We start from the raw sequence: 15,990 nt of genomic DNA, 5'->3' as shown, positions 1-15,990 counted from the left end.
AACTTAGTCCAAATACTCCAGAACTAAAACTTAGTACAAAACCTCCATAACAAAAACTTAGTCCAAATACTCCAGAATAAAAACTTAGTCCAAAATACTCCAGAATAAAAACTTAGTCCAAATACTCCAGAACAAATTACTTTTTATGAACTATAGGAAGATTTGTTTAAGTTTATGTGAAAAGCAGCTGTTCTTACACGAGATGAAACAGTGATAATATTATTATTTTTTCTCTGCCCAAGACTTGGAGCAGTTTATGAGAAAACAAACAAACAAACAAACAAACTGGCATTGTCTTGACATAAAAACAACACATTTGTCATTTGCACCAGTGACACCAGCTCGTAATTGTCAAAAACCCGTTTCCTAGTGATGACTGATGTTAGTGGATCATTACCACTAATTAAATGTTATAATCTTGTACTGCTGTCACCTTAACTGTGTCTGAGCTGTGACCTCACTGGTGCAGGGTTTTTTCAGAACCCACATGGAGAATTTCTCCTCTGTTTCTGTGGTAACAAACCAGTAGTCTCTTGGCTATGTGTTCCCCAGTAAGTTCTGGTTAACTACCCATTAGTTCCTGATTCGTTCCTCTTTGGTTTCCCATAAGTTCTTGATTAGATCCTCTTCATTTACAAGGTAACTAACCAGTAGTCCCCTAATAAGGCATGGTGGTATGTTCCCCAGTAAGTAATGGTTCCCCAGTATCTACCCATTATCTCCTGATTCATTCCTGAGGCGTTCCCTAGTCAAATTTTGTGTACCTTATTGTAAAGTGTTACCAATTAATCCATCCCTCCACCCGTGTCTTCATCAGCCCAAACATGTCAATGATTGTGTACTTGGTAACAAAACTTCATACAGTCTGGTACCATCAGGTTACTGACCTCATGCACCCGGTACTTACAGGGAACACTTGGCGTCTACCTGGTACTGTCAGGTACACAGTACGCAGTACAAACCCAGCCTTTATGAGTTGTGATAGTTCTCTGATACAGAAGGGGCACATACTTGGTATCTACTGGTACATACCTGTATGTACCGGTACTAACAAGGTACGTAATTCAAGAACTTTCTGCGTTCCTACGACGACCTGACATGTTTCTGCTGTTTTATTTACAAGTATCTGATTAAGTTTTAACAACAGGTACGTTGACCGATGCAGATTTATTTAGGCCGTCACCAAATCTTGTGCAGATAAAAAAGTAACTGTGTTTAATAATGATATTTTTACTAATCCTTCATTTTAGCAAGAGAAACTGAGTGAAGTTAGAATCTCAGTTACAACAGTGCTCGGGTCTAAACTGGCAACACAACACACAACAAAACAACTTTAATGACAATAACAAGTAATAAAATAAACTGTTAGATATCTTCTTAAAACAGGCATCGCCTGTACATAACTAAAACATAACTATTTAAATCTGATTAAACTCTTACAACCTGATAATCTTTTAAAATAATATATTCAATGAAACCAGTACCTTCATTTTTAGACTAGACTGGAGTTTAATTAGAATTGTCTGTTTTTTCACCTAAACTCTTATTTTTTTAGTATTTGTGTAAGTTCATAAATGTTTTCCCACTTTTGCAGCGTGTATTCTGTAAAACCGTGTTAAATCTTAGGAATGATTTAAGTGTGATTTTTAACGAGCACCTCTCTGCTTTTGTTCGACAGTGATCAGCAGGTGAAGCTTCATCCCAGTTCGTCTCCACCATCAACCCAAAGATGATAAATAATAAAACATTCATTAAAACATCTTGTGTTCCTCTCAAGAACCATTTATTGCTGCAGTTTAGTCCTTTATCTCCAGCTGAAACGTTGTGAGAACCACGTTTGAGACCGTTTAGTTATGCAGGTGTGTCGGTGGGCGTCTTCAGGATAAATAAACGAGGACGTTGAAATAAATCGAGCCTCATCACAGAGTTGTGTTTTCATCTGTGTCCACACAACTGGTCGAGTAAAGAGGTGCTGAGGCAGGAGTTTCTCTGAGTTCCTGCAGGAACCAAACTAATTAAGAAATGACAAGCGAGCGAGTGTTAATTAATTTACAGTTTAAGACCTGACAGAGGTTGATAAGACACCGACTGGCGCGCACACAGAGGTAATTGTGCTCATTAATCTGAGAGCGGTTCATCGGCTAACAGGGTGTGTGTGAGGAGGGTCGGGCGGAGAACCGGAGGACGTTATCTAACTCTGAAGTGAGGCTTTTTCCAAAGATTCTGCAAGTCAAGACAAAGGGATTAGACTTCCTGACCCGCAGCTGAAGAACCCCTCGGCTGTGATGCCGCTGACCTCGGCTTGACCTTCAAACTGCTCTGGACACGATGGAGACGGAGGCTCAAGTGTTCTTCTTGTCCCCCAAGACGAGCTGAGATGCTGGAATCAGCAGGAAGAAAACCAGTGAAGAACTCTGTAATGCAGCTTGAACCATTAAAGTTCTGATAATCTGAACAACAACAATCGCTCTCACTTCCTGGAAAACAGTGAAAACATTTGTCAAACTCTGCTCATTAAAGGGAACTGTAAAATATTTAGTTCAGAACTAGTTCAGTCGTTTCCATCCGGCTGCTCAGATTAAAGAGCTTTGTCTCTTTTCTTTGCCGAAGCTTATTTTTTATTCCACAGATTTAGATTTATGAACCAGCATCCGAACCTTTGTCTTTGTTAAATATAACACAAAAATAATAATAAGCCACTCAAACATTTTAATAATGCAAAGGTTGTGATAAATATTGGAGACATTTTGCTGATTTTGTTTAATTTTAGGCCTGAAGCAAAATATGTAGAAGTTCTGGTCAGTGTTTGGATCTGAGCTTCACAGAAATCTCTCTGATTCTCAGAATATTCACGTTTTGTACTGACAATAAAAAAGTATTTGTCACTTTCAAGACACCCAAATAAGAACTAAACAATTTAAAACAATAATCTGATAATAAAACAAAACTCCAATCAATTCCACCAATAATTTATGTTTGTGACTGTTTTTATTTTTAGGAGAAACGCTGTTAGTGGTTCTTATCATTCACTGATGTTTAAATGTCCGTCTTTTATATTAATGTTTGCATCTACTTTAGTTTCCCTCGTTCAGCATTTACACCTTTTCAACATCGTCTCCCCCATTTTGTACCATTTGTGTCATTAATTTACACAGAAAGTTACAAAACAAAATGTCTTAGTCACAAAAGGAAACGTGGAAAGTTATTTTTGTTTACGTCGATCCATTATCTTTACTTGTTGGTGGCCGTGGGGAGCTGGAGCCTCCGGTGTTCACTGGGCAGGAGGCGAGGCACACAAAGAGAAATGAGACCCGCACCCTCACAGCAACAATCAGACCCGAGGCTGCTCTGAACCTAACGTGGATGTTGTTGGACATGGGAGGAAGCCAGATTCAGTGATGGTGGCTGGACAGAAACCAGTACGACAAGGAATCCAAAAAAATGTTATGAACAGAAACAAACTCACGAGGCAGGTGGCAACAAGAAGTCTGGGTCTGAACAGGAACCGTGACAAGGACGAGAACCTGGCGCTGAAACCGAAGAACGAGGCACAACTCGAGACGTGATTGCTGAGTGAATGCAGCTGGGACGACTACAGATTTACTCTTTATTTATCCAGGTAGTCTCATTGAGCCACGAGAACTCATTTTCAAGAGAGACCTGTTTAGGGAGCGCATGGTGGGGGTTAAGGGTGGAGGCAGGTGTGGGTGTTTCACCTTTACCGCCCACATTTTGATGTTGACGGTACCGGGAGGTGAACCTGCGACTTTCTGATGACAGGCCCATCTTCTCTAACCTCTGCGCCACCACTCCCCGTGGCTGACAGGCAGAACAGAGGAGCAGAGAGAAGACAATGGAAGACACAAGAAAATACACGTGGCAGACCGGACAGAAAACAGATCAAGAAAACTGGAAAAAAAAACAAGCAGCTCTGCTGAATCCAGAACTAAAACGCCACAAAAACACAAAACATGACAAAAAAATAATCGTGCACACATTAAAAAAACATGCAAACTCCACCCAGATAGGCCCAAGCTGGGAGTCCAACCTGTAACTTCAGTGCTTACCCACTGCACCACTGCACAGAAAGTGATAAATACATAAATAAGTTGGGGGGAGTGGTGGCGCAGAGGTTAGAGAAGGTGGGCCTGTCATTGGAAGATCGCTGGATCAAGCCCCGGTACAGACAACATCCAAATATGTGGGTGGGGCAGGTGAAGCAAAATTGAAAATGAGTTCTCGTGGCTCAATGAGACTACCTGTATAAATAAAGGTTAAATAAAATAAATAAATAAATAATATAGAGCACAGAGAGGAACGACTTGCAGAATTCTGTCCTCTGAGTCAAGTGCTGCCTGAATGAAACGGACGCCCAGGAGTGACCCGGATCTGAACAGAACCGCATCACCGCTGCTGTTGTTGTTTTTCTTTCAGCTGCTCCCGCCTGCACCGTTCACCCCATCGCTCATGAAGGATTTGGCAGTTGTCTGCCACCAGATGCTCTTCCTGACACAACCTGGGCTCGAACCTGCGGCTTCAGGATTACGAGACCGCAGCGCCGCCCCTGAAGTCCAAAACATGAGATTTAAAAACGTGTCAAGTTCCATTTAATGAAACTTTACATAATTTAAATATAATAATGATGCCCATGATAATGTCTGTTTTATTTTTGATGGCACCTTAAAAACATAAAGTTGAACAAAGAGCTTTAGAGGTCGTTTTAAAGACAACCAGGAACAGCCACCAATAAAACAAATACAATAAAACCAATAATTAAAAACCAGCGAAACAAACAAGACTAATAGGAAACCTCACAACATAAAAAGGACTCAAATCAGCGTTTGGATCAGTTTGAAGGATCTTTCTCCACGAAGCCTCCGGCCTTCAGCAGATGTTAGCGCCGCCTCATGTTGGACCTGAACCCACTCTCTGCAGGAACACAGTGATCTAGTCAGGAAGCTGATCTGAACACAGTCTGCAGGTGTTTGGAGGTGTCTAACAAACCCAAATGGTGCATGCTCCCACTCCTGCTGGACCTCATGAGCCCACTGGGTAAAGAAACCTGCAGCTGCCAGAACCTCAACCTGGTTCAAGTCATAAAACATTTCGCTCACTTTCAAGCCAACGTCATTATTTAAAAGAGCTCAGCACACCACAGAGCAACGTTACCCCTGGGCCTCAGAGTGGAACCTCGGTGACGAAACGCCCCGGGTCAGGAGTTTAATACCCCGAACCGCAGGCTCGCTGCGGTTCTGACCATCTTGTAGCAGCTCTCCAGTGGCTCACCAGTCAGCCTAAAGAGCCATTAACGCCTCCTGCAGTGAACACGATGGATATGATGTTTGGGGTTTTGGTTGGAGGCGAAGCCGTCTACTTAATGACCTTTGGGCTCACGGCTCAGAACTTATGGATCACACCAGCTGCGCTGACTCGACTGTAAATATAATCTGCTTCATAAACGCTGCAGGGATTTTATGTTGGTTTGTTTTCACATGAAGTATTGGCACATGGGGGACAGCTTCGGGCTTGAATGTTGTTGTTTTGATCCAGAGATGAAAAACGTGGACCGCGGTGTTGCTGCGGAGCAGATCGTATCAAGCTGATGCGTTTTACGGTCGAAGCGGCGATGAAGGTAATAACCAGATGGAGCGGCTTTAAAAGAAAATGTTCATTGGGTTTACAAGTTTCATCTTGGTACCACATTCTGCTTCGTTCGTTTTATTCAGAGATCAACTGACTTCAGCATGAGCTGCCCGCCTGCCCTTTAATAACTCAGCATTCTGAACACAAAGTAAAATGGAGGAGTTTATAAAAGCAATCCAGAGCTTATCATCTAGTTGTAGTCTTAACTCATTTATATTATTGTTGTCTTTCTTCTTTTCTTGAAAGTCAGAACTCTGGGAACGTCAAACTTGATTTAGTTCAGGTTGTTGGCGTTCGTACTCAATCCCCAAGCTAACATTCATTAGAAATACACGGCTTCTATATTTTTAATATAAATTTATTTTGCCTGAATACGTTGCAGCGTTAAATATTTGTTAGTGTTTATTGTGAAAATTTGACGGACAACCTCCTGCTTTTGGAAGCGCTGAAGTATCTGGACGTCTTCTTCCTGACTGATAGTAGGATGGAGCGGGAGATGGATCGACGGCTCGGGGCCTCGTCCTCAGTAATGAGGGCGTTGCTTCAGTCAGTTGTGGTGAAGAAAGATTTGAGTCTGAAGGCAACACTCATCATTTATGTTCCACCCCTCATCTGATGTTTGAATCATGACTGAAAGAATGAGATCCTGGGACAAGCGAACCAAAAGAACTTCAGTCGCAGGGTAGCCAGGCTCAGACTTGGAGAGGGGGAGGGGCTCCATCATTTGGGGGCGGGGGCATGGAGTAGAACTGCTGCTCCTCTGCATCAAAAGGAGTCAGTTGAGGTGGTTTGGGAATCTGTTAAGGATGCCTTACCTTTGTAGATTTTTCTGGCATGTCTCACTGAGAAGAGACCCCGGGTCAGACCCAAAACTCACTGGAGGGATCCTCAATGGCTGCAAACACCTTGAGGTCCTCCAGGAGGAGCAGGAGAGCATCTTTGAGGAGAGGGAGGTCTGGGTTTCTTTATGGAAATCAATATTAGACTCTCATCTGACAGTCACTTCAGATCAGTTTTAAAATGTACTTTTGTTAGTCACTGATCTTTCAATAGTTACTTATACGTATGTTCTAAGTCAGTATTTTGCAAAGCATTGTGGTCTACATGGGGACTTGCCTGCTTCAGGTTTGTGGAAACACACTTCATCCGAACAGTGTTTATAATCTACCCGTTTCAGCTGCTCTGCAGTCATCAGACACCCGACAACTGTCACGCTCAAAACATAAAACGCCAACAAAACTAATTTATAAATACGTTTGTACACAAAAGTAAAAAAGCCGGTGTAAGGGACTAAAACAATAGGGTTGAACATCGACTGGAAATAGTTACGATACTACTGAAACATGCACCCGATTCTTGACACGCACGTTAGTAACTGTACTACGGTCAGTTCTAAAGGTTGTAGTTTAGTATAGGATAATGCCGTGATCTTAGAAAAATACCTTCAAAACGTTTATGAATCCTGCTCCTTCTGTAAAATACAAAATGTGCAGCAGATACTGAAGAATTTGTTTAATTTGAAATATGAATTGTACTAACTTGACCCGTTCTGTAGGTTTATTTCACAGAACTTTACTGAAACTTCTTCGTAGAGAAACAATTGGGGGGAAAAGATAGGAGTCTAAAAACAAAGTGTCAGGGAATTTTTGGTCGAGGTTTTACTGGCTGAGAATGTTAACCGCCCATGAACCATATGTTTGAGTTAGCAGAGAGTTCTGTTCTCTCAGAGAGAGCTGAACGAGGAGCTGGTTTGATCCTGCATGTGCAGCTGGGTGGTCGAGGTCATCGGTGTGTGCCTCTGAGCTGAGAGCTGATAAGGTTATAAAAACAATTCTCACACGCTGCAGATTCTCATGACTGGGCTCCGTGTTGTAGAACGTTTTTAAACATCTGTATAACCTGTGGTGAAAGTCTGCCCTCGCAAGTAAAACTGGTTAAAAATCTTCTCGTGTCCTCGAGTGTGGCTTCTTGGAGAAGATGAATAGAGGATATTGTTATCCAACATAAACAGCAGAATGTAATTGATCAAATAAAGCAACAATAACGTGAATGAGAGCTGCTGTTAGCTCCCAGAATATTGTTTAGTCCAAACTTTGTGGCTTCAGATAAAAATAAACCATTAGGACTGTGATGATCTACAAAAAAACAAATCTTTGGAATCATAAGTAAAAAGACAATTATCATTGTTTTGTGACTTTTTGATATTTAACATCCTATTTGGTTTATTGCTGAAAGGATGGCACTTTGTGTTGTAAAATAGATCTTCAGCTTATTTTGAATCCAGCATATTCAAAATGTACCCAATCTAAAGGATTAGCCTTGAATTTATTTGACACTCCGTTCATTTGAGCTTTATTATTGCTCATTTTATTTACTCTTCGAGAACCTGGAGCTGATGATATTTCCTGGAAACCTTCGTGTTTTAGAGGAGATGTTCTAAAAGCTGTCTCAAAGAGTGACAAAAATAAGCAAAGGCGCATGTAGACATTAAATATAAATCATTTTATAATATACAAATTGTACAGATGTCAGGAACAGTAGGAACGTAGACATACTCAGGATGGCAAAGACAAAGATTACTTCCTCGACGTCAGCGCGAGTGACAACAGCACATGATCAAAGATACGTGACATTCAAGATGGCAGCTGAGGCGATTAAAAAAATACTCACGTCAGAGACGAATAAAAAAAACTAACAATACATTTTGCAGAGTCCGTAAGCAAGCTGAAGTGACAACACAGAAACAAGTGGCTGCGTCGTTGTGTAAGATGTTCTGTCGTGTCTGCTTCACATCAGAACAACACAGGAAATGAACCGACGTGTTCTTTTTATAGCAGGAGCCTCTGCACCAGCGCCACTACTCACACAGTCATGCTGCTGTAAGACAGAGCTGTGTCTCCTTTACATGGAAGATAAAACATATGTTTGAGCTAGGGCTGGACGATACGGCCAAAACTTTTATCACGATATATCTCTTAATTTTGGTCGATAACGATATAATTCCGATATCGATATGAACGATATAAAAGCCTCAGTAAAACTGTACAAATAAATTAATGTTCACCTTTTATTTGTATTAAAAGAAATTTGAACTCACCGTCAAATAAACATAAAACTCAACTTTGTCGATATTAACAGTCTTAACTTTGAACAACATGCGTTTCTCTTTTGATGCAGCTGGGGCTGTTTCAGGGACACGTTGGCTCAGACTTTTATTGAGCTTCATCTTGTGACGCTCAGCGTATTCTATCGAGTGGAAACTCTTCAGATGGTGAAACAAGTTAGATGTGTTCCCACCGCTAGTTGGAACGACCCCCCAGCGCTTCAAGCCGAACAGAAAAAGAAATGCGTCAGTGAAACGCTGTAATCATATCGAAATATCGAAAATGTGCTTAAAACTCAAATCACCGTTATTGAATAAAATTATATTGTGGTATTTATTGGTATCGAATTATTGTCCATCCCTAGTTTGAGCGTAACATTTGTTAAAGGCATATCCTGATGCATGCTCAACAATCCAGGTAGAAAAATCTTCCAAAAAAAAAGTTAAGTTGGGTCCTCTGGACTTGTTCTTCTTGAAACATTTCGTCTTTTATCCAAAACACTCCAAAAAGGGGCGGAGCCTCAGTATCCAACTGTCACCTTCTTACAATGCTGTTATTGCTAATATCATTCAGCTTCTGTGAATAGCAAGCGGACATCAGGGCACTAATGATCCATCATTAGGCTGGTGGTCCTAATTATCATGTGAACAGCTAGTTCTGGATGTCAACAACAAACTGGTTGATCCACTATGAGAAGGTGCTGTTTATAAGACTGAGTTTAGTGCAACTGCTCAGACTGAAGAAGTCCTTTGGATAAAAGATGAAACGTTTCAACAAGAAGAATCTGTCCAGAGGACCTGACTTACTGTGACTTTTTTAGATTGGCCCCTTCTTCGTCACTCACAGTGAAGTTAACAAGGTTCAGCATTGTTTAGGCGATTAAAATCAATTGTAGTCTCCCTGTCGATGTTAATATAAACTCAGATAAACTCAAATAATCCAGACGATGAGCAGAAATGTAACTTCTGACTATCGTCCAACGGGAATGGGAGTTGAAACATGGTCAGATTTAGCACGTTGTCAAATTTAATTTCCAGATTCTGCTCACAAAGACGAATGTTCTCAGCTGTGTCAACAAGAGGTTCGAGGATAAATGTCAAAGCTTTTAGATTTAAAAAGCGCACAAATAATAAAACGTATAAACCAGATCTTGATCGCCTGCCGCCGTTCGCGTGTGTTATGAAAATATGTGATGGATTTGAATGAAACTCTCACAAAGTAATCACTGGATGTGCATCTTCATGCTCAAAGGTAGCTCGAAGTGTCAGTCAGCATTTTTTTTTTTTTTTTTGCAAGCTTCAGCAGAAATGCAGAGGCAACACAAAGCCTTCTATGACGGGAAAACAGAACATTCACATGTTCAAGAACTGAAAACATGTTACCTTCATATGGACGAACACTTTGATCCCTTCGCTCTTAATTCCAGTAATAAAACAGGAAACGACGCTCTGATAAAACACTTCCCGTTTGACTCGAACAAACAGAACAAATCACCAATAAGCCTCTAAAACATTTCTAGTAGCAGGTTGTGGGTCATGTACAGTATAGGAATAAGGCTACACTGGTCACAGTTTTATATTCTACTCTACACAAAAACATTTTGCCATTTTACATTGACAGAAATCTCAGCGGCGGGTGGATGAGTCCTTCTAAAAGGAGAGCACTTGTTCAGCTGATTGCAGCCGTTTTCCCTTCACCATACCATCATTTATTACCATAAAATAAAATATGCTAATCGTGACAAAGCATACTGGACAGCAGGTACTTTTTTTTGATCAACCAAATGCAGTTTATCAAATGTACTTTATGGTTATGGTCATTTTTTTCTATGCAAAATCAAACACAATCCTTCAGGATGTAAATGGTTCCCCGTGGCATCACTGTTAAACGCGAGGCTCGACACGTTGAGGTGTTTTGTTGTCAATAACTCCCCCAACAAGTGACCCCCATTATAAATGCATGATTACTGACAGACTCCCCGCTGACGAAGTCCATTAGCGAGCCACGGAGAGCAGTAAACGCTGCCGTCTCCCCCCCGTTCCACCTCTGAAATGGAAAGCTCTGCGGTGCCGTAATAACAACACAACACGACTTGGTTAATGTCAGAAACGGCGTCTGGTAAAGGCGCTTACAGAGCTGGAGGTAAAACGACGAAAGAAAACTCTGCAGGGAGTTTTGAACAGAAACCACTGTTACTTTAAATGAGCCACTTTCTTACTTTTATTTGGCTCTCGGGCGTTTTGGTCTTTTTGTCACTAAAACCTCCCTTCCTCCCTCACAAGCTTCACCTCTGGCTGCTCGAGCACGTGTAGCGTTTTTAACAGAGTCAAGTGCTTCTGCTGGCCGCTGCTGTCCAGAGTTCAGAGCACAGGTTTGTGCAGAGGTAAGTCCTGGTTCCTGCAGGTAAAGCTAACTGGGTAGGCCTGTCACGATAACAAATTTTGCTGGGCGATTAATGGAAATTATTGCGATAAACGATAATATTGTTTGAAATTTGACAATAATTAGTAATTTTTGTCAAATTTAAGAAGAAATGTTTAATTTGTTTTGCATGTAGTACCTTTTTTGACCACCGGATGGCAGTATAAGACTGAACTGAAGGATGTATAGTGAGGGAGCGGGAGGCCCCTTGACGTGACATGGGCTGTTTCGCTTCGGTTCTCAAAATGGCGGACGCTCTGTGTAGTTTGAGCTCTTTAGCATTTTTCACACAAAGCTTTTAATAAAACACCAGTAAACAAGTTCTCAGCTTCTTTTTGCAGAGAAAAACTTTTTACACGAAGGCACGGGTTTCAACCGTGAATTTTGGCGCTTCGACAAGACAGAGTTTTTTTTCCCAGAGGTCGGCCTGTTAGCTTAGCTCATAGCTTAGCTTCTCAACTTAGCTGATTTTAACGATCCAAAAACGTGATTTTGGATCATTAAAAAAGATTTTAAATAGAAACGAGAAGGTGAGGGGTCAGTGAAGAGCACCGGAGTTGAGGCTTTTTGTCATCCAGTGTCTTCAGTAGAAAGAGAGACGCACGAAGAAACGATAAAGCCGATACATTCAAACGAGGTTGATAATTTTCATTTAACATGCGATTAATTGATTTAATGTTTATCGCGGCAGGCCTATAACTGGGCATGTCTAATGAAGTGCAAACATCAAGCTGATCCTTTTCTGACGCTTTGACCGGGGGAGCGTTCTGTATGCAAGGTGAGCTTGGCCCACCGCACCAAAGAGTGATTATCGGCTCTCTTTGAAGCACTCACTGTTTTACAGCTCAATTATCTCCGCAGCCTACTCTGGATTGCCCCTCGCACAAAATGTCTCTCCCATCACCTCAACCAGGACCCTCTGCTGACAGTCCTCTGGACTCAGACCTCGTCCACACAGAAATATTTTTCCAAAACCATCACCTTTTTTTTTGTTCTTCATAATATCTATAGGTTGGATTTTTTTCTTTTATGTTTTATGGATATCTTTTTAGACAGCAAAACAGTTTGGAGGCACTGTTTATTCACTTGCAAAATGTTAAAAAAGCATCAATTAAAAATCAATATAAAAGTGGAATGAATTGTAATTTTTCCTTTACTGTAAATATAGTCATATTTTTTACGGTATTAGGCACCCTTTAGTCCTATCCTCTCCAATGCCCTGTTTATACATGAACACTCTTTGGAAACATTTGTGTTCGTCCTATGTTGAATTTGCTATATCAACACAAATACATGTTTATAGGGTTGCATCTGCTGATTGTTTCATTTTAGCAACACGTGCAGACACTTCAGTCTCGAGCATGAAAACAGTCTCATCCAAACTGGTGACAGCACGAACCTAGGACGAGGTTGGGTTGTTCCTGCACGGTCAAAAGGGTGAGCAGCACAAACAGCACTCTCAGCACCCATTGCTTCTGTTATCTACTCACACGGGCGCAGGAAAACGAAACTGCAGCCGACCCCAGTGCGCATGCGCAGTTTCACACAGATGCTGGGCGTTTCCAGAAACCTCCACTGTGAGGCCTGGACTCAGAAAGCTTTGGCGTCAGAGAAAACGATGTTGCGTACACGAATGACTGGAACACAGCAGTAAGGCTACGGTCTCGCTCAAAAAGAGCATTGTGTAAACAGGGCAGGAGTTATTTCTAAATTAAATTGCAGCCACTGGTAGCAGAGCTCTGATTAGACAAAGTTTCAGAACTGATGACACGGCACACAGCATGCACGAGGCGTTATCATGTGTAGCTTTGACGTAACTGATGCACGTCACTCTTCTCAAGATGGCTGCCAAAGAGCTTGCCTTGTGTCATCAGTGTAATACAGGACAAGAAGGTTTTGCTGAAGTTGAACAACTAGCATCTGCAGCACAAACCCAACATGTAATCTGTAACTATTGTTACGACTGTCCCGCTTGGGGTCGAAGGTTCGATTAGAGGTGGGTCTATGACATCATTGTTTTTAAAAAGTTGTGTTTTGCCTGTCCACACTAAAATGCAAAGATGACATTTAAAGATTTTCTCCCTCTGGAACCCACTTTTGAAAAATACAGTTTGAGGACGAGTGTTGAAACATCGTTTTTCACGTAGAGAAAAACCGTTCTCGTGTGGGCGGAGCCTCAGAAAGCAGCAGGGAGCAATGATCCAGGCCTGGGAGGACTTTTACACCTGATCCCGTCAGTCAGGTGGATGAGGCAGACTCTTACTTTACCTTGTTCTCTAGAAAAACAATGGCTGCAAGATTTAATTATTTTATATTAACTTTTGCTGTGAATTCCCGTTTGCAAACCTTTTGGCTTTCCTGGAAATATTTATTCTCTTATGAGGAAGTGAAATATTCAAACAACAAATCTGTGCGTACAAAAAAAAGTAGCACACGCCTGCTTTCCTCAGTTAAGTGTTTCCTAATTTTACTGCAAACCTTTGGTTTCCGATCTGTATTCTCAGCCGTCTGTTAATCCTAATCCAGTGTCTCCACATGACAGCCCACAGCATCACCTCCTGTGTAGGATACATTCAGTAAGATGGGTTCTACAGAAGAACCAATGCCAGTTGGAGTATTCAGGGGAACTGGTAATGACTGATGGGGGTTCAGAGGATGCTGCAGCATTGGGGAACAGAACCCCTTTAAGTAGAACCGGGGACAACGCTGTGAACTGGGAACGTCAGAGGTAGGGTGGGGGACGACCTTGACTTTGAGCTGCTGGGTGCTACTCCTGACCTTCTACTGGGCTTTGATTTGTGGCCTGGGGGTCTGCCACAGTCTCCTTGGCAGTAACCTCCACCTCGGCCAGTTCTTCTGTTTGATCTTCTTCACCTTCATCTTTCTCTCTGTCCGCCTCTATCCCGTTCTCCACCGCACTTTGAACCTCCTCCGTCTCCTTTTCTTTGGTCTCGCTCGGAGCCTCAACGGTCACGACGCTTTCAGAGACCTCCTTGACTTCTTCGTTCCCCGATGGCTCTCCGTTTTCTTTAGATCCCCCTCCATCCAGAGTTATCGTTTCTTCTTCTTCGCTGCAGTTTTCTGCCTTTATGCCTTCACTTTTGGCTGCTCCATCTTTCTTTGTGACGGTCTCGATGCTGATTTCAATCCCACCTTCAATCTTTTTATCTCCTTCGCACCTTTTCTTCTTCTCTTTCGCCCCTTCTCTTGCTGCCTCCACCTGCGCGCCGTTCCCCCTCTCAGCCACAGTCTTGTCGTCCTTTGTCCCTCTGTCGTTCAGGATCTTGGAATCGTCACATTCTTTCTCAGATGTCTTTTTCTTCTTGTTCTTTGCCGTTTCTTTGATGCAGTTCTTGTTGGACTTGCTCCGGGGCTTGAAGATCAGTTTCTGAAACATTTACATTAGCGGGTTAGTTAAAAAAAAAAACACTTTGGGCCACAAAGCAGTCCACACAGACTTAATTAGGAATGAATCACGGAGGATCTAATATTGCACAGGCATAACGAGCCAATTCAAAACAAGACTGAGCAGGAAATTACAATGGGAGGGGAGTAATTGGTGTCCCGAAGGCTTTTAGTTTGACCGAACAAGCGGACAAAATTAAAACATAAAGTAGGATCAGTTACATAAAGATCTTCTAAAGGTTTCCACAGACTGCAGGGTTAGAGAGAACTGATATAAACTGAACATCTAGGAAACATTGGTATAAAAGTGACAAAAATCAAAGTCACAGCAGCGAGCTACTGGATGAGACAAATATTTTGATAACGGCTAAAATAACAAAAGAGTAATCAGAAGTAGTTTGATGAACCCAGGAGGATCCATCTTTGTCAGAAAATTACATAAAAAAAAAAAATCCATCCTAAAATTCAACAAAATACACGTTAAGAACCAAAGACTTGAAGACGAGTTGAGACAAAACTGGAGCTTTTCTGCTTCACTCACTCCAGATGTGTTTTTTGATTATGGTGGAAAGGGACCAACACTTTTGTTTGTCTGTTAAAGTCCTTGTTAGCAGCAGCTCTTCTGGAGGTGTGGGGGCCTCTCAGATCTGCTCGTGTGATGTGAGTTTACATTCAGGTCACAGAAAACATCAACAGGGACTCATTCCGCTGCAGAAAGAGGTTAGCCTCAAAGGTTAGCACAGCTGTTTGGGGTCGGCAAGAAAAGCATCGACACCCCCGGATCCCCAGAATAACAGGTCTGCTGCTGCTGGAGGACTCATCATCTCTGAAGCTGCTTCACTTTGATCCACAACCAGTTTGTCTGAGAGGAACAAAACCACCTGAGGAGGAGGACATGGATCCTGGTCTCAGACGGTGAGCAGGAAACAGGGCGACTGGACGGAGAGCCCTCAGTTAGTGAGAAAAACTGAAAGATGTGAGGGTGTGTACCTTGGATTCCTTCCTCTTTCGGTTCAGGACAGGTCTCTGCAGGAAAACGATCTGTTTGGTGGACAGACTTCCATCACTGAAGGATGAGGAGAGAAGAAAGGAAAAAATCAGTTTCTTTAATTAAACACGTTTTTATTTTCACCTGCAGCTGAAAGGTGATGGTGTTTGAGCCTTTTTCTGTTTGTGTGTTTAACTCGTGGACCACTGAGAGGACTTTACTGACACTTCCTGTCAGTCATCACTGATGGTCATCAACTACATTCAAGATGGCCGCCACAGCCAACATACTTCAGAAAACACCAAAGTGCCTTTAACTCAGCCCATTTTACAGATGCAGAGAAAACAATTGATGTGGCGGATGCTGAGCCATCCATTCATCCATCTATCATCCATCTATCATCCATCTATCCATCTATCTATCTTCCAT

At 42.0% G+C, this 15,990-nt stretch overlaps 2 protein-coding genes across 2 annotated transcripts in view; one reads left to right on the top strand and one right to left on the bottom strand.

Moving 5' to 3' along the window:
* The window catches only part of LOC119409805 (vitelline membrane outer layer protein 1 homolog), a 5,867-nt gene extending 4,107 nt beyond the window's left edge, over window positions 1-1,760 (top strand). The window contains exon 4 of the mRNA XM_037676708.1: window positions 1,679-1,760. Coding sequence (XP_037532636.1) covers window positions 1,679-1,681 — 3 coding nt within the window. The 3' untranslated portion in view covers window positions 1,682-1,760. The remainder of the gene's footprint in view (window positions 1-1,678) is intronic.
* Window positions 1,761-13,872: 12,112 nt separating this feature from the next.
* The window catches only part of LOC119409623 (YTH domain-containing protein 1), a 42,808-nt gene continuing 40,690 nt past the window's right edge, over window positions 13,873-15,990 (bottom strand). The window contains exons 4-5 of the mRNA XM_037676522.1: window positions 15,564-15,639; window positions 13,873-14,556 (exon numbers count right to left, since the gene is read on the bottom strand). Coding sequence (XP_037532450.1) covers window positions 13,936-14,556; window positions 15,564-15,639 — 697 coding nt within the window. The 3' untranslated portion in view covers window positions 13,873-13,935. The remainder of the gene's footprint in view (window positions 14,557-15,563; window positions 15,640-15,990) is intronic.

Source organism: Nematolebias whitei, chromosome 5, assembly GCF_014905685.2.
Source record: "Nematolebias whitei isolate Nwh7 chromosome 5, NemWhi1, whole genome shotgun sequence".
Lineage (NCBI taxonomy): Eukaryota > Metazoa > Chordata > Actinopteri > Cyprinodontiformes > Rivulidae > Nematolebias > Nematolebias whitei.
This window is presented reverse-complemented; position numbering and strand designations above follow the sequence as displayed.